The sequence below is a fragment of the Echeneis naucrates genome, chromosome 3, assembly GCF_900963305.1.
Source record: "Echeneis naucrates chromosome 3, fEcheNa1.1, whole genome shotgun sequence".
NCBI lineage: Eukaryota > Metazoa > Chordata > Actinopteri > Carangiformes > Echeneidae > Echeneis > Echeneis naucrates.
This window is the reverse complement of record NC_042513.1, coordinates 24,378,104-24,396,131: the sequence shown is the minus strand read 5'-3', so window position 1 is coordinate 24,396,131 and position 18,028 is coordinate 24,378,104. Positions and strand designations below refer to the sequence as shown.

General features: G+C 41.9%; 2 protein-coding genes across 2 annotated transcripts; both read right to left on the bottom strand.

Moving 5' to 3' along the window:
• Positions 1-6: 6 nt before the first annotated feature.
• On the bottom strand, positions 7-5,760 carry dpep2 (dipeptidase 2). The gene is made up of 11 exons (XM_029497530.1): positions 5,649-5,760; positions 5,169-5,320; positions 4,945-5,071; positions 4,633-4,762; positions 4,149-4,299; positions 3,574-3,643; positions 2,693-2,869; positions 1,614-1,698; positions 1,439-1,514; positions 777-912; positions 7-507 (listed from the first exon to the last, which is right to left on the bottom strand). The coding sequence occupies exons 2-11, from the start codon at positions 5,315-5,317 to the stop codon at positions 298-300; spliced, it is 1,311 nt and encodes a 436-aa protein (XP_029353390.1). The 5' UTR covers positions 5,318-5,320; positions 5,649-5,760; the 3' UTR covers positions 7-297.
• Positions 5,761-13,307: 7,547 nt separating this feature from the next.
• Positions 13,308-15,398, bottom strand: LOC115041375 (uncharacterized). The gene is made up of 2 exons (XM_029498780.1): positions 15,131-15,398; positions 13,308-14,747 (listed from the first exon to the last, which is right to left on the bottom strand). The coding sequence occupies exon 2, from the start codon at positions 14,635-14,637 to the stop codon at positions 13,810-13,812; it is 828 nt and encodes a 275-aa protein (XP_029354640.1). The 5' UTR covers positions 14,638-14,747; positions 15,131-15,398; the 3' UTR covers positions 13,308-13,809.
• Between the last annotated feature and the right edge of the window lie 2,630 nt (positions 15,399-18,028).

The window sequence follows — 18,028 nt, the reverse complement described above, 5'->3', positions numbered from 1 at the left end:
AACTGCTCCTGGTCTTCCCTTCATTTAATTTTTTAGTAAAAGCACTTTACCTTTCTGAGGACCGTAGGTCGAAGTGGATCATCCCACACTGCCTCTTGCCAGCAATTCAAAATATGTTTTGCTCATTCTACTTATGCTATAAGACACTCTTTAAATGTTAACTTAATGCACTTCTTAAAAAAAAAAAAAAAAAAAGTCAGTCATAGAAGTAATGAGGTAATTACAAATCAGCTAATTCTGAAAGAATTTAAATATGGCATTTAAAAGAAGGTCCATCAGATCTGAATTTCTGAATGTTCATTCAGTCAGAATTATGATGGAAAGCAGCAGGACTGAAGCCAGCAGCAGCAAACCTGGCGGTCTGTGTTCGCCTCTGGAGGAAGGACTCTGGTGTGAGAGCTGCCCTCTTTGGCGAGGAGGTCTTAACACCAGCCTGCAGGGATTCTGGACCTCTTCTACAGGGATCTGGGCCTCACTAGGCGGGTTTGAGCTCTGCTGATTTCTGACCTGAGGGGCCACAGTGTGAAACAAAAGAGGAAGGTGATGCATGAAAAGCTGCAAACACATCATTTTAATTATTCAATCAAACTTAGAAGAGCAAGAAGAGTGCTGTTGTGTTATTGTTAGTCTTATTTTGAGCAAAGACATGGCGACACATTCTTCAGTAAAATCTTTTCTGTATTTGAAAAGCCCCCTTTGGTGATGAAACTGAGTGAAAATATGCTTTTTCATTCCCCACCTACCCCTCATTTATCAACGAAAAACATATCCCTCACCCGTTCCACGTCTTCAAACACTCGCAGGAAGTTCCGCCTGAGAACATCAGCCAACTCAGTCTCAGTCCAGTTCCTCTGCAGGAGTTCCTGGATCAGGGCGGGATACTTTGACACATCCTCCAGTCCGTGTGGAAAGCTGTTAACACGCGCACACATTTTTTACTCGCACGTCTATTTTGCAAAAGACATCAATCCATTCTGGCAGTAAGTCATAGCAATAATAAACACTTCACACCTGTCACTATAATTTACTTTGTGACAATCCTGTTTGGAATTGATTGTGTCTGTATGGAAGGAATATCACAAACTGTTCCAGAGCAAAATACACTGCAGCAGCCCTTTCTTTATGCCTGTTGGCCAAACAGAGTTATTGATTTTTATCGTTTTCATTCTGCTGGCAGCTGAGACGGCTACATTGTTGATATAATGATAGGCTAGCAAAAGCACAAAATTGATCTGCTTCAAGAACAACCTCTGAAATGTGTCGACTGGAGAGGGCCACAGAGCAGACCCTATCAAACTTGGAGCTTTGTGCGTAAATGTAGATTGTGTCAGACCAAAAAGAAGCACTAGAACAAGAACACTACTGTAAATGTGCTTTCTATTAACTGTACGTCCGTTTAACTTTATACTTGCAGTTATCTGTATAGTATATTTCTTACCTCACGGCGCCTTCGTAGTCCCCTCCGATTCCTATCGACTGCGCTCCAATCACCTTCTTAATATGATCAAAATGATCTGTGAAACCCATGTGGAGCAATGAATCAGTTCAAATACAAGAAAATGAAAACAGGATGAACTATGTTCCCCAACAAAGACTCATAATGGACGCCTCACCAGCAACGTGGGAGATGTTAGCTTTGTCCCTGCAGGAAATGAATTTGCTGTAGAGATTCACCATGATCAACCCTCGATTCTTTTTCTGAAAAAGAGAAACACGAATGACTGAAATGTGCTTTCTCATAAATGTTGTTTTACCTCAAACATCCTTTGACCTTTCAATACTTTCCAGCCTGCTTTGCAACATGCATATCGTACAAAATAATTCACGTCCATATGGCTCCCATACAAATAGATCTATATTCTACGCCTTACTGATATTTAGTATTCATGATGTTTTCATTTCCTGCCACATCAGGTTGATATATTGCACATGCCCAAAACAAGCAAATTAAAAACTCAGGGGTTTCATGATGTGTTTTTGGTTTCATGCAGCATGCAGAGAAAGATTTTAGCAACTGCGCTTCATCTCATAGTTACGCTCCATGAATATTTTTCATTTCACACGGAAGTAAATATTTAAAATGATGTGCAGGAATCTGAGCTCAGGTGTTGTTATTCCCCAGCAAATATTCATTACACATGCATTTCCTGACCACAGATGATACTGATATTTACCTATCGGGACAATATTTATTTTAACACGTCTTACTGGCATTTGTGTTTTAAAGCAAAACTGAGAACACGATCTACTCATCTTAAACGTGGATGGAACTAAATTTCTCATTTTGTTGGGATAACGGGTAACAGAGTTACACCAAGGCACGAATCTAGACCAAATTCTTTTACATACTATTACGTTAACAAGAATGGAAGAGACAGGCGAATGGATTGAATACCTGAAGACAAGAAGAGCGGCTAAAACCTGCCAACTGTCTTGTGGACTGTGATATATATATATATATATATATATATATATATATATATAAAACAACTTCTGTAGCTCATATTACTGAAGATTAAGCATACGTTCCCAAAATGTGTCAAACAAAGAAAATGTATCAGCTGCTCTCTGTCAGAGGTGCAAATAAAAAATAGTAATTGAAATAAATGAATCAGAGACTTGACGGATCAGATAGTCATTGAATCAAACTGCTAAGTGGGCAATTAATCATTCAGGAAATTGGTTTTCTCACCAGCTCACGCAGCAGCCAGTCAGGTACGTTGCGCTCATGGTTACAGATGGAGTAGGAGGATGAATGGCTAAAAATAACCGGGGCAATTGAATGGTTCAGCACGGCCAAGGCTGTGTCCCAAGAAGTGTGGGAGAGATCCACTATCATTCCCAGCCTGTTCATCTCCTCCACCACGGCCTGGAAAATACACAGACAAACCACTTAAAAAGCCATGAACTGGATCACGGAAGGAAAGTTTGTCAAAATTGTTGAAAAACAAATGCAGGTTGACTGACTTCAAGTTCAAGAGAAATTTTGGTTTCAGTAGTCAGCAGGGCAAACATTTAGTGTGCGTGGTAAATAAAGCCCAGTTGTAATACCACTGAAGTTCCCACTTAAAAATGACGGCAGAAACGCCAGAAACTACTTTGAGTGCATCTCCGTTTACTGCAATACTGACACAAGTTAAGAAAAAGAAAATTATAGTAATGCAAGTTTTCTGGATAATATGTAATTATACACATTGAGGTAACATTAATAAAAGATTAAAAAAAAAAAAACTTTTTAGAATATCTGTCAAATGTTTCCTCTTTAAATGAATTTGTTATCTTATAATTTTTTTTCCAGCTTGTCTCAAAAGAGGTTGAATTTAGATTCAACCTCCTTTGACACCTGGATGACTGAGAACCTGCACAAACAGGAAGGATTACCTTTTCATACCAGCTGAAATCTAGAACAACATACAGCCCAGCAGCTGTACGCTATTGACAACCAGCCAGACAGACGTGTGTGTGTGTTTGGACAGCTGGGCCACACAAAAACATATTGCTTCCAGCTCTGGCCGTCACCAGCGAGGAGGGGGAAACTATTCTGTAGCTGATTTGACTGAAGATGAGACTTACCTTCCCAAAATACGTCAGGCTATTATTCTGTCTTTGATAGACACCGTAAAGGTTTGAAGATGATTCAGCCCTGCATTGAAAAATTATTTCATCAGGACCACAACGGCAAAAAAAAAACAAAAACAAAACTTGTGTAAGACTAACGTGAAGTAAATTTCTATTTTGAGGATATTGATTTAGGCCTTTCAGAGAAAGTACAAATATAGGTTCATTTGCTTATCGTAAAACTAAATGTAAAGAGTTTGACCTTTCCGTTCAGTCAACCCAGTAAAACATTTTTTACGTTAAATAATGTCCAACATTTCATTTAGTCTCTCCAAAAGGTGCATGCCACAGGGTCACACCGAAACTTTAAATAAGTCTTGAATTTTTAAAGATACTACACGCTAGTGATCATTGTTGGAGATGATTCAGACAAAATTTAGCAAATTTTCATGCCTCACATCATAATAAATATACACCTGCGTCTGCTCAACTCAAATGTTACTGTTACTCTTATTCTTAGCGTGTCTATGATTCATTTTTATTCCTCTGTGTTATTCTAGTTGAAATGTAACAGTGGTTTTCTTCATTACCAGGGTGTGTTACAGGTGTGTGTGAGGGCCATGGAGCGGACTCCCAGTTGGTAAAACATCCGCAGGGCCGGCAGGCTGCTGTCGATGGAGTGCCCCCCTTCGATGCTCATTAAACACGCTATTTTGTGTTTCGTCTCAGACTTCCTCAGTTCTGCAGTGACAGACACACAGTGTCTGAGACAACAAAAAGCTAAAATTCAGCACCAGTTGGAAAGATTTTTTTCTGTTGGAAAGTTTGTTTTTCTGTCATAAAGAGATTACATTCCTCTCTTTACAAGCAACCACCTTCTGCTGAGCTCGTTTCATTTGTTCCCTTTTTCCCAAATATGGACTCTAAATGAGGAAATGTCCAGTTGCGCAGTATTATTGCTTTACCATGATGTAATTCACACTGATGGTCATTTAATTCAGTTACTCTTCTCATCTCCGCAGTGCTTTAGGACAAATCTAGCCTGTTACTGAACATTGTTTGGGCGTTCTTTACCCTGGGAAGATGTGACCAGCTCAAAGTCTTCATATTCGCTGCACATTCGCTTGACCACATCTATCTGCTCCAGAGTCAGCCTCACGGCATCCTTCTCTTGGGCCCCACACATCACATACACTGAAAACATCTGACAAAAAGAGAGAGAGGGGGGAAAAAAGAAATATCACATAGGCATTAAAGAGAGACATCTGATTTCCTGACATCACCGGCACTCTCCTCCACTCGATCTGCTTTTATGAGGCCTCTCGCCGTGCTCTTGGAGCGACACCAACAGAAGTATAAGGGTGATGAAAAAAAGTGAGGCAATACCTGCGTCTGCACGCGGCCTGCCCGCAGGCGGTGGATGTCAGTGGCCACTTTGCTGATGTTATGAAGGTCAACTTTACTCAGGCGATTGTTCTGAAGTATCCTCAGCTTGAGAGGAAGGTCATTGTGGCTAACAATGGAAGGGACAGGATGGAGAAGCATTTTAATTCAATTTTATTCATTTCTTTATATGAATGCCATTTTTTTTTTTTTTTTTTTTTTTTTACCCATCAATGAGAGGATATCTGGACATTAAGTTGTGGACTCTCTCCCTCTCAGAGTATCCACAGATGAAATGACACAGAGAGGAGAGCAGTAACAGATTCATCAGGGTCTGCAGGCAAATGCTGCTAAAGGCACATTTTGCAGAAAACATATTCTGAAGAGAGGAAAACACACTTTATTACAGAAATCTGATAAAGGAAACTGCAAGAAATATGACACTATCTCTATTTATTCAGAGATTTAAGACAAAAAGTATCCAAATTGAAATAAGAACGACGTTGATGTTGTCACAATTCATTATGATCATATTTGCATTCGTTAATAATTTGGTTTCCTGTCTGTTAAAATGCCCACTGAGCAATAAATTCAGTGTTGCACCCTCATCTAATGCAGATTGGATCTTTTTCTTCTTTCATTGTCTATTTTTTTTCTTTCCCCCAACTAGAACTAAACTTTTACTTTATAACAAACAAAAGACTTACCGGGCAGCTCGGTTAGAAGGAACTCGATCATCTGTTGACTTTGCAGCATGTAAACAGCACGAAGCTCGCAGCTCGACGCCCTAAACAAATGTGGAGGCTTCTGCTCACAACTGGCATCTGTACTGGGTGCTGCCTTCAGGTCCCTCAGGAAAAGTAAACACAATTCAACACATGTTAGAGTTGATCCGGTGTTATATTAGAAAAACAGTGGAAATGACTGAATATTGGTTCCCAGACTGCCATTTCATTGTTCATTGTGTCCTTATTGGCTTCTCTCCACTTCCAAAGGCTAAAAAATTTCTCCCTTTGGAATAAGAAATAATTACAAGCAGAAAAGGCTCCAGTAATGATGAACGACTCTAAACTATAGTCCCATTTCACAGGTTTCATCGCTGTCACGGATTTATTTACCTGTGGTGACTCTCTGTGTTATAAACTTTGTGGAGAACTTGAATGCACCATGAGGACCAGGCTCTAATGGCGCCATCTGCTGGTCAAGTCTGGATGTCTAAAGTCTCAATGGTCCAATGCAATCCTCTTATTTTGGCCTCCATGTTTGGATGATTATTGTTGTTGTTAGAAAGAAAAAGATTCCTTAATAGACACGACTTGGTTATAAATACCTTCATTTAAAAAGTTTTTTTTTTTTCCAAAATGATTGTCCAGATTTATCAGACCCCCCAGTTTGACTAAATGTTGGCTAAAATACAGATCACTGCACTAGGCCATCACCAACATGGCCCCGGAAAGCCATGAGCCGTAAAACTGAGCTCACCGTACCGAGCCATCTCTAAAATATCGCCCCTGGAAGTGTGACATTTTCCCAAACAGCTGTGTGTTTCATGCCAAGCTTGGGCCTGCTTCTGCTCAACAGGCGTCGTGATGCGCATCAGCCTGAGGAAAAGAAAAGTTTGGAGTCCGACATGTGGAGCGCACGACGCGAAGAAGCTCTCCAGGTAAGCGAGCTTTTTCCCTCCGATTGATATTCGCTGTTTTGAGGCTCTGAAGAAGCTATCCGGGACTTCACCCGCTCACAAACTGTCCCACTTGCCTGCAAGAAATCGCTACACATCCGCAGACAGCTCTGGTGAAGTCTGCATGAGTTTGAGTCTTCAGTGTTCTGAGGGAGAGGAGCGCTTCATAGTTTCTTAGATCAGTGGTGGCAGGAGTAAACCCATTAGTGTTTATTGCCTCAGTAGTGCTTTGTTTTGGAGAGGAAAGCAGTAGCCCGTGGTGCATAAATGCTCTGTTTTCCAGGAGCTTTCAGGACTGCATTTGCTGCAAAACAAGAGTGGTGACAATGTGGCCTATTGTGTTTTAGTTCCTCTTGGATGAAGGCACTGAGCCATCACATCTGTTTTTGTTTAAGGTTGGACTTGCTGCATGGCTAGAGTTAACTCTGCTGTTATCATTATTGTTATTTTATTTTATTTATTTTTTTTTTGGATATCCCTTAGGTTGTCAATTACTCCTGACTGTCTTGCTCTCTGTGCTCGTTCGAGACGAGATGATTTTGGGAATCAATCACCTGGGTCAGATTGCTTTGCTTGATAAGAATAATTTTCAAAAACATGCAGTCCGCTGAATACATCATCTGCTTTTAGATTCTTTCAAACTTAAAATGTGCCCGTGCTTAATGGATCCAGGGTGGATTGTGCCAATGTGAATGAGTCTTATGTTGATGGAGAGCATCAGGGTGCCACAAACGAATTTCAATTAATTTCAGAGGGAAGATGCGAAGCCTGATTCTGGGGTCCACCCACTGAGATTTGGCCTTGTAGTCTGTAATGAGGAGAGTGATTCGGCTCTGATTAGAGCACCCTACTGCTTCAATGGAGTAATCACAACTGTGTTGATATTACTCTACCAATCCTCTCACTGTGCGGAGTGGACCCCCAGCTGACACTGTTTGAATTCAAATTAACCAAATCATTTAGTCATATTGCCGACCTTGGCTCAGAGTGTGACGAGCAACACAAGAGATCAAAATTCCTCACGCTGAACTGAGTCTTTATGGTGTGTTAAGGGTGTTTGAGCCAAATTCCTATTGAAGCAACTGACTTCTGTATCTGTTTTAAACCATGTGGTGAAATGTTTCATTTCAGGAGTTAAGTCCCTATCAATGAAAACTGATTTCGTGAATGATGTTTTTCTTTAAAAACCCAAATGAAATACTGCGTAAAGCCTTCCACAGAAGCACTTTGAATGAACCTGAGGAAAAAAAAAATACAACTCAAATAGTGCCACTGACCTTAGGTGTTTTTTTTTTTTTTTTTTTTTTTCAAGTGCCAGCAATATAAATTGAAACTTAATTATCGCACAGAAAGTACATTTTACCAGACTTCAGAAATTGTATGTGTACAACAGTTTTTTAATCAGACGCAGTAAAAATGTAAAAAGTTAATTGTTTTTGTTTAAATCCTGATGATATAAAGTGTCCGGTTATTTGGCAATCGATATTCTGTTAAACGTTATAGTTCTGTTGTGGAGAATTTCTTATTCCAACATTTTACACCTTATATTAAATATTCCACGCGCCAGGCTGCCAAGCTTATGTATTTTTGTCTGACACAGCTTTGCAACGATTCCACTAATCATCATCTTGAAATTCCTTGAAGTGACATGTTTTTGGGTGATTGTGGGCTGTTTTGAAGATGGTAGACGAAAAAACAAAAACAGGATTGTTGTGATCATGAATCGTCTGTTTGGTTTCTGTTTTTATTGAAGTTTCAATCGGTGCCAAACGCTGTCACTCAAAGAGGCCTGTGGTATAAATGGTCTTTTGGGATGTTTGCTGTTTGTCATTTTGATATGATGCAGAGAAGTGACTTCTTAAATTGCACCCCATGTGGAGGTATTGGTACTGGACTTTACAATAATAAATTTGTGGCTATGATTTGGTGAAGATCATGGTGTGGATTACAGGTTTGATGACCCCCCATCGCCGCGGTAACAAGAAGTTCACTGTTGAAAGGTGGGCAAGATTTGAGCGAAGACTTGATGGATTCATTATTTTTAAATGTTTCTTAAAAAATGTTTATATTTTAACCTCGTTAACCTGCAGAAGCTCTCAAATCAAAGCATGTGATTGAAAACTGTGGAGAGAAAAAAACAAAAAAAAAACAAACGTCAGTTTCAGCAGGCGGTCTCAACAATGAGTCCGGATTGTTGGTTACCAATTTGTATTTGTAATTATGAATCCCTCGGGGAGGAAAAACTAAATCACTCAGCACACTTTTAATGGCTGTTGTACAAACAGTGTTCAACTGTGTACTGCATTCCTCAAACTGATGGACAGCTCTTTCCTCTGGTTGCTGTGTGGGATGCTTAAGAAAGTCACTGTGCCTCCTATTCAGTCATTATATTGATTACATCGGAGAGGGGGGTCTAATTACAAACCTAAAGGCAGAAATTGTTCATCACTCTGGTGGATGCCTGCGAGTGTGCGACCCCGGAGCGCCGCACAGAACACCTTGCGTGCTTTCAAATCACTCGCAGCCAATAATTCAGAGCAAGTGAATCTTCTCATTAAACTAAATAGTGTTGCACTTTGCCCATTTTCAGAGGGCAAGAGCTGACCAAGCCTTTGCTCATTTCCAGCTCGCTAATTTATTTTATCTTCACTTTCCCATAAGACTGAAGTGCCCCACCTCACCTTTTAGCTGGCCATTACTGAACTGGACCAAAGCTAATATTTTCTCTGGAAGACATGCAAGCTTCAATGTGTTGTATTAAAGGACTTTCCCATTCCTTATTGAACACATTTTCTTTCTTTCTTTTTTTTTTTACCAATACGTCTTCAGAGCTTTCCTTAATATAGGCGACTTCTTTTATACTTAACATTCTTTCAGCTTTGAGTCCAAAGTCCTTTCATATTTGCAGAGGGGAGGAAATGATTATTAAAATTGTTGAATTTAGCCTTTTTTTTTACATTTTAAAATAAGAGGAAAAGCTGAATTTGGATATCCAAAGTCCAAAGAAAACGCATAGCCAAATTGATTCCTGTATACTTAGTTTATTTGCTATTAAAATCAAATACAAAGTTTATCAGACAATGAACATTTGTTCTGTGATCATGACGCTTGGATGTGCCAGCAGTCACAAATGTCTCCGCATCTGTTTCTTTGGCTGACTTTGAACTTGTTTGCCCAGCAGAGGGCAGCGGCAGTCAGAACAAAACCTGACGTCTCCCTTCACCTTTGTCAGCTCATCCTTCATCAAAGAAAATGCATCAAATGCCTACACAGCACACACAACTGACAGATGCCTGCATGATGCTAAATCCATAATGCATTTGTAATTCAAACAGCCTTTGATAGAAATTCGAAGGCTGTGCTGCCGTGACAGCATGAAAATGTATGAAAATGTTCATATCCACTGAGTCATAGGTGAAGTGTTTTTTTTTTTTTTTTTTTGTTTGTTTGTTAGATTTGTTTATTCTTTTGTTGGAATTTAGTATAAAAACAGCCCACCTTGATTTTCTCTCAGCGTGTCTGAAGGGACGCTGAAGACCTTTTGGTCTCACAACTTCTCATTTCTTTTGCCCTGGATATTGGCAGCCTCGTAGTCAGTGTTCATTATCTGCTCTTACAGCTTTGACTTCAGCACAGCAATTACATCCTCAGCTGCGCTGATTAATCCAACATGGAGGCATTTCACAAAATGGTTTTGAAAAGACATTTCCAGACACTTACCAGGGAGTAGCTGTGGCGCGGCTTGTTTATGCAGATAGACCGCAGTCAGTCATATTGCAATGAGATGTTTTTAAATGGCTGCTTAAGTGTTCTCTTAACCTCTAGTGTACACTGTGCAGAAAACAATAGACTGCTCAGAAGTTGATTAATTTCATCAATTTTAATCTGACATAAAATGGAGGTCTGCCCGATGTCATGTTTGGGTAATGTACGTTTCTCTATTGTTGAACGTATTCCCTCCATGGCCATTTGTTAATGCGTCTCCACTGCTTTCTGCTTAACTGCTTAACCTTCCATTCTCTCCTGGCAATCACATAATCAATCACTGTCCCATTACTTGACAAGGCAGACAAAGAGAGTGTATGAGTAAGAAAAACCTTTTGGCCCGTCTCGACAAGCAAGAGGAATGTCGACTTCAGAGGCTAACACAGGCAGAAAACATAGGCCCAGTAAATATTCAATTTAAAGGATTCCCAGATAAGACGAGTTGAAAAATTGAGGCAGCACCCATTCTTCTAGATAAGAGAAGACGGAGCCATCTGGAGGCTGGGAGATAGCGAACTCCCACGCCATCCCCGAGACCTCACTCTCATCTGCTGCAGCAGCAGAGAAGGGAGAAATAGAGTGCCAACACTTTCATTATGTTAACTTGAAAATGAATTTATTCACATTCAGTGCATGTAGTTATCAGCTTTGGTAAACAGAAGGTTACTGTTGTGTCCGCCGTGACAGATAACCGTGATTGGTCAGTCTTAACACAGTGCTTTCTCTTCTTTCATGATTTAATAGCTCTTTAGTAAGATATCCCCAAGTGTTTGGTTGGGTTTTCTTTCTTTTTTTTTAAGTAAGAATAGCAATTTCCTTGCATTACCATTTTGAATAAAACATTTGGGGGGAAAAAAAAAAAAAAAAATTCTCCAGTTGGATCTTTAGGTCTGCTGCATTAACTGTTACGCGGCCCCCCCAGCGGATCGCTCCCCCCTAAAAAGAGAAAATTAAAAAAGTCCACTCGCCTTTGATTTCTCTGTCAATGCTGAAGATGTGGGGAACTGGATCCACGCTAAAAGCTGCTTTACTAAAGTCGCTTTCATAGAGTGAGAAGGTATCTGAGAGGTTGTGAGCCGCACAGTGCTAACCAAACCCAAATGGTGTATTTGAGGCCTCGGCCGGTGTCTCCTTCAGATCCTTGGATCTTGACTGCATCTTTGAAAAACCAAACATTACTAGCAAAATGGACTTTGAGCCTTTGAATAACCTTGTCCACATTCTTCTAATGCACTTTGTTGACTCCTCCACCGTGCTATTTCGTGCCAGCCACATTGAATTTCACTCCGGGATAATGCTTTTGTCAGTATGCTTTATCTGTTCTCTCACTCAGGTACGCTGTGCTGTTATCCCTAATTACCCCTTCTGCATTTTACACTTGGCCCAGAATTCTTAATGCTTGATAACAGATGCAGGTCGATTGCAGATTTACTTATAGCGGCATTATCTTTTTGACCCGCATCGCAGGCTGACTGCCCCATAGGCTCTTGGGTGAAAGCTGTTAACTCTGTGATAACAACAACCTGTAGTGATAACCTTCTGGGGAGTTGAGGACACACAGTTGGCTACATGCGTGCTTTATTGCAGTGGCAGCATTTCTTATTCAACCTTGGTTGTTCTGCTGCGCTCTGATTCGTTTAATGGAATTTAGAGGGAGGTTAATCACAATGTCTGCCACAGACCGTTACAGTGCTGACTGACCACGAGAAATATTAATGTTTGTATTCCTTTTGAAAGATAAATTTGAAGAGAAATGCGGCGAATTTTGTTTTATTTTTCTCTATTTTGAGCTTTAATAGAATTGTCTGCGTAGTTCTAAGTCAGTGTGATTAATTCACTCGCCGGGGCCGATATCTGCATTTGCAGATTTTCATTAAGATCAACAGTAAAAGCTTCAGACAAGGTTCCACTTGTCTAAGTTATTATCCCCAGAAGACATGCTTGATTAAGTGCAAAAGGTTCTTGAGTGAAATAATTTGGAGAGAGGTTTATGTTGTTTCTTGTTTTAGGACAACTTTTGAAAAACTATACGTGGAAATGTTTTAATCCAGAAACCTCTACATAGCCCTTCTAATGTGTGTCCTGCCCCCCCCCCCCCCAAATTCTGCCTGCAGTTTTATTCTGATCTAATTGCTATACTTGTCTACGGCATCGAGTTGAGCTTGAGCAATTACACAGAGGTACCTTTGCAGCTAAAATGGTACATTAATGGTGTGAAAATGCAGCGCGGCAATGCATGAAAAAACAAACTAAAAAAAACGTCAGCTGGATAAAGTCTGCAGCCATTTCATTTATTATGTCAGTCAAGTACAAGTGCATAGTGTTACTGTGAAAACTTGGCTCTTTTCAGATCACATTGTTCAGCATATTATTGTGAGAAATGTCTATAGCAGAAGAGGTAGACTGCACAATACAATAGATATGGTGGGTGGGTAGGCCTATAGGCTGAAAGGGGAAGGAGTGTGGCACGTTGCCTTGGTTTCATATTTTATAGGAACAGTGTAGTGTGAAGCGCTGTCAAGCCAAGTTTTAATCCTTTTCTCCACTGTGTTGTGTGATGTTAGGTTGTTATCTTAATGATAATCTGTGCTTGTATTTTTGCCCCAGGCATTTCTGTCAGGCTGGGTTGGTTTAGGAGCTGTGCCTTATCAACAGCTTTGTCATTAAATCAGCTTTTTCTACAGACAAATTTCACCGACGTTATTCTTATCAAGAGATCAGCACGCTGTGATTTTTTTTTTTTTAATGTTCAATCAGAGCTTTGCAAATTTACTGATGTATGAGCAACACAGATGAAATACAAAACAAAAAAAATCCATCAGGAAAACGCCCAATTTATTAGATTTTCTTGTCATGAGAGATAATAATCAGACAAATAAAAGTGGTATGGTTTGCATTTGTCATATCATTGATGGCTTTAAGCTGTTTTTGTTTTGGGTGCTCGGGTCTATCTTGTATTTTTAAAGACTACACTTAAGAGCACGGAGGAAGAGAGATGATTGTAATGTGATGCTAATAAATAATTTTGTCCACAAGCTGTAGATAGTTCACTGCGACCGGGAATCTGGAACCTGTGCAATTCATGGCTTTTTCTTTTGTTGGTGTGAAATGAGATGTGAATCTGTTAGAGATTTTATAGCACAGTAGCACACATCACCACAGCCTTGTGGATGTGAAAACAGTGTTGGAAGTGCCGAGAAACACATCACTTCTATACAAATTCTATATGCACAGGGGCAAGCTTTTAGGTCCCAGTCAAACTGACCTCTGAAGGCTGGAATTGGTACTCAGTTCTTCTGAGAAAGCACTGTTCTGTCTGAGTGAGTGTTCTGATTGTCTCAGCATTGTGCTTGAGTGGAGGGCAGCGCCAAATAAACCCCTCCGATTCAATCCTCTCCACTGTTTGACACCAGTTCAGCCAGTCATTGAGGAGGGAGGGCTCCTTCCCCCAAACAAACTCTCTTGCACTGAGTGAAGCTGCTGTATGGCAAAGGTCCAAGAGGTCTCTTGCATGCTTTCTGAGAGGCAGATTCATCACCCTCTTTCTCCTCCCACAGTGCACTAAGGGTCTCTGGAGGTTGATAGCCTGGCTCCTGGGGATCCAGGGGGTCTTTGGAAAGAAGGATGCTGATGGAGGGCACGGTCCTGTGCACTGTCATCTCAGATGTCCCCCCTTCGGTGCTCTCCCACACCTCTTTGACCACCTTGTACTGGAGTTTAGTCAGCTGGTGCAGAGAGCCCACTTTTCGTTTCATGATCTCGGCACAGGTGATGGTCTTCGTGACCGCACGACCCGAGCCGGTGAAGACCACCTGCCTCAGTCCACCGCCGCTCACATCTCCCCCGCTTACACCCTTTTCCCCTTGCATCCGTGCCATGGCAAATCCCATTAAGTTGCGGATCTTACTTCCTTCCTTCACGCGCATCTCCAGCACCCCAGAGGCCAGTCCTGGAAAGGGACAGGGGCTGTCCTCCTCAGTTCGGCAGACTTTCTTGAACCCCTCCTGCCCTAGTTTAAGTGCAGGGGGAGGGGCTGGGAGTGGTGCTGGCTTCGGTGTGCTGCAAACGTTGACCACTGCTGGCTGGCCAGCGCTGCTGTAAGTTTGACCCTGGAACACAGTGCAGGTCCCGGACGTTACCGCATTGACCATCTGGATCGGTTTGCTCACTTCCAGTCCCGGGTGGGGCCTGACGGCGTCTCTGGTCAGGTACTGGTTCTGGCCAGTGACCACTCCGCACCCCGTGAACATGTCCGCTGTCCTCAATTCTCTACTGCAGTGTTAGTCCGGACACACGCTTGGCAACAGCTCGACATCATTTGCTCACGTATGTGGCACTTTTCTCTCCTCCCAGTCAACAGCTGTAAAGTTTCAAGACTTTCATATGAGAAATATTAGCCGCTCCCCAAGAGCACTATCATTGAAGTCTTTAATGCTCCCTCTCAGAAAGAGCTGGAGAAATAAGATAAACGCCTCGCTGGTGAATTAAGAGCACTGTCGGGACCATTCAAGATGTTCTTTAAAGAGCATCTCAATTTCAAACCACAAATGACTGTTTGGAAAGTGCTCTGGAGATGGAGAGAAATAACTAAAATGCTAAGCTAAAGTATTCGCTTCTCTTCGTTTGTATTTCATATGGTGCTTTTAACCTTAATAGCTGAAAAAAGATATGGAGTACTTTGTTGATTTTTGCTCGAACAAAACTTTTCTACAGAGAAACTATAAGCTCAAATTATGACTCCACCTTTTTCATAGCGGTCCAGTCCAGCGTTGTTGATTTTTATCTGCTGCTCATGTCGCTTTCAACTCAAAATTGACCCCACGGGTTGTCCAGCAGTTAAGGTCCACCTCCTGTTTGGACCCTTGGATGTTTTACTCCAGCTTGAGGAGGTCTGCATCTCCACTCGTTGTGCTCATCTTGGCATCCACTGAAGTTGAGGTCAGGGTTGCGTGGAGGGCTGCATCTGGGGTGTCCTCCCCAGAGCTCTGTCTTGTCTCCAGTGATGCTCTGGGAAGTCTGTTCTGCTCCCCACAAAGAGACATAAGGGACAGAGCTGCCTCACAAATGCTCACAGGAGGAGTGTCTGTGTGGTTGAGGGGGAGCATGAGGGAAAGGGGAGACAGCCCTCTTAAAGGCGCAGGTCTTTTCATCTTTTATCGGAACGCCCTCCCCTCCACAACTGAAGCCTGCCATCTGAGGAGAAAGAGGAGAGGGAAGGGCTACGGTGTCTCTTTAAAACCTAGGACGCAGATCCCCGGCAACTTTGTCAATCTCTTTTAGAGGACGTTCCAGTGTTCAATGTACATGACTGATTAAACCTGAGTTCTGAAATAGAGACTCAGTCAACCTTTAAAAATGCATTTTCAGCTACGAAACAATGAATTAAATTAGCTCTGTTATAATTGAAAACATCCTTCAAAGAGCTGCTGAAAGTCAGCAGCATTAAATTGCACTGTACTTAGCCTTTATCCTATTAGATGTTTGTGACCATTACAATTTACATAATGCACCATTAATAGCTTCATTGTTGAAGCAATCAAGTGGCACGGTAAGAATGCCTGTCTCTCAACGCTTGGTTCGGTTATATTGTTACAAGGCTGGAGAGCCCTTGTGATCAAGGACACTAGGACCACAAAAAGCATGGAGGCATGACTTCCATGTTCAAGGTGCTGTATTAAACGTGGCTGTCTTCATTAGTCTGCCGTATCTGTGCAGGTGAGGAGATGGGGCTGACAGGTCGGGTAATAAGCATCTTAATGGGCTCTCCATCACCGGTGGAGGGCGCTGGCCTGCTCCCTCCTGCACCGAGTCGGGCCCAGACAGCTGTAGCGTCGCCCCGCTCGGCTCAGTCTCCTGGCCGACAGGTGGATTTGTTTTTGTGTGTGACTGACAGATAGGAGAATAGGTAAAGACAGATCACTGAGGCTGAACCTATGAGGCTAGAAGAGAGAGACAGACAAGTCCTAACTGCTCTCCGCTCAGTATATCCCACGGTGCACGGTAGTACACACAGAGCATAAACTCACTGTGTCTCGGCTCGGTCTGCACTGTGAGGTTAATTCACAGTGGCGTGTGTATTATATTGGATCCCTATGGTAATCAAGGAAAAAATAAGGAAACCTCCCTCCACCAGCAACTCCACCTGGCAAAGTGGAAACTGAATTTGAACATCTATTATTAGTGGCGTTTGAATGGAAAGAATCAATAGACTGATTAGATCCGTGGAGTGATTACGTTTTTTTTTTTTTTTTTTTTTTTCTTTTTTCTAAATGCATATAAGAGGTGGGAGAGCGATTTATCACTGGAACCATTCCAACCACTGCAGGAGACGGAGTAACAAATATCTTTCTCTTTCTTGCTTTCTTGTAAGCTAAAAAGAAGACGAGGGAGAGAAAGAGAGAGAGAGAGAGAGAGAGAGAGAGAGAAAGAGGGAAGACGGGGTGGGAGGGAACGTCTGTAGCGCTCAACACCAAAGTGATCATTCTGTTGTTTGGGAGAAATTACCCTCATCAGTCATACAGAGATGCACAGCTGCCTAAGGGGATCTGGTAATGTTACTGCATAATAAACTGTGTTTGTGTGTGTGCACACGTTAGTGCGTTCAGCGTGAGAGTAGGCATGAAAGAAATGCAAGAGGGCAGGGGGTAAAAGAAATTGGATTTAACCACAGAGAGGTTAAAATTGATGATAAAAGCAGCTCTGTAATCATCCCTCTCTACTACATGATGTTGGCACATCGTTTATTGTTTCTCAGCTTAACTTTAGGATCCTGTTTGCTGGTGGGAATGTCATAGATTAAGCAATGCAGCTTCTGTGCAAAAAAAAAAAAGAAAAAAAGAAAAGACGTGTCTTCAGACACAAATTCACAACATTTTGTCTCTCCATCAAAAACAAAACTATTCTCCAGATGGCTAAATAAAACCATCAACTCTGCAGAAGTGCCGAGTATTGACTTAATTTTATTTATTTTTTTCCTCCCTTTTAAGTGGCTTCATTTAAAGACGGGCAGAGTCGGTGCGCTCACGCTTGGTCACTCAGTCCTTCACACCTCCTCCAGAGTTGGCCTCTGCTCCCGCAGCTCTCGGAGCACTTACTCCTCACTTTATCTGACCTTGGCTGGCATCTGTGACAGTCTAGGCATTCTCTTCCCCCCCTCCCTTCACCAAACCACCCTTCTTCTTTCAGCAACCGCCCTCGGCTTTCTCCCCAGCCCACCATAATTTAAGTAAAGAAAAGCCATTTATTCTCAAAGACTGTGACAAATAGTAGGGGTTGTATCTTGCTCTTCTCTCTCTTTCGCTATGTACTTCAGATGTCTGAAGTGGTTTGCTGTTATGAATTGTAGGGGCCGTGGATTTTGTTGTGTTTTTTTTTTTTTTTTTTTTTTTTTGCAGCACTGCAGAGTCTGTTGTGGAGGGAGCTTGTTGTGCTGTTGTCGGGGCTGCACATAAGTGTGGTGCCTCGCTGTGACAGCCGGTCGCTCACTTTACGTTAACCGCAAGTGTTTTTCACGGTCATCAACCAATGGTGGCCTGGAGGCTGTCATTTTGCTCCGTGTGGAGCTCGCCCGCGGCTCGGTTCTGCCCCACAAACTCACAGCCGGCCCTGGTGGGGTGGATGGAGCAACACACACACACACAC

Coding starts and splice junctions, on each gene's coding strand:
- dpep2 (XM_029497530.1), bottom strand. CDS start 5,317: ATGTTTTCTGCAAAATGTGCCTTTAGCAGCATTTGCCTGCAGACCCTG. Junction 1,699..2,692: donor ACTGGCTGCTGCGTGAGCTG/GTGAGAAAACCA, acceptor TCTCTTTTTCAG/AAAAAGAATCGAGGGTTGAT. Junction 508..776: donor TGTTTGAAGACGTGGAACGG/GTGAGGGATATG, acceptor GTGGCCCCTCAG/GTCAGAAATCAGCAGAGCTC.
- LOC115041375 (XM_029498780.1), bottom strand. CDS start 14,637: ATGTTCACGGGGTGCGGAGTGGTCACTGGCCAGAACCAGTACCTGACC.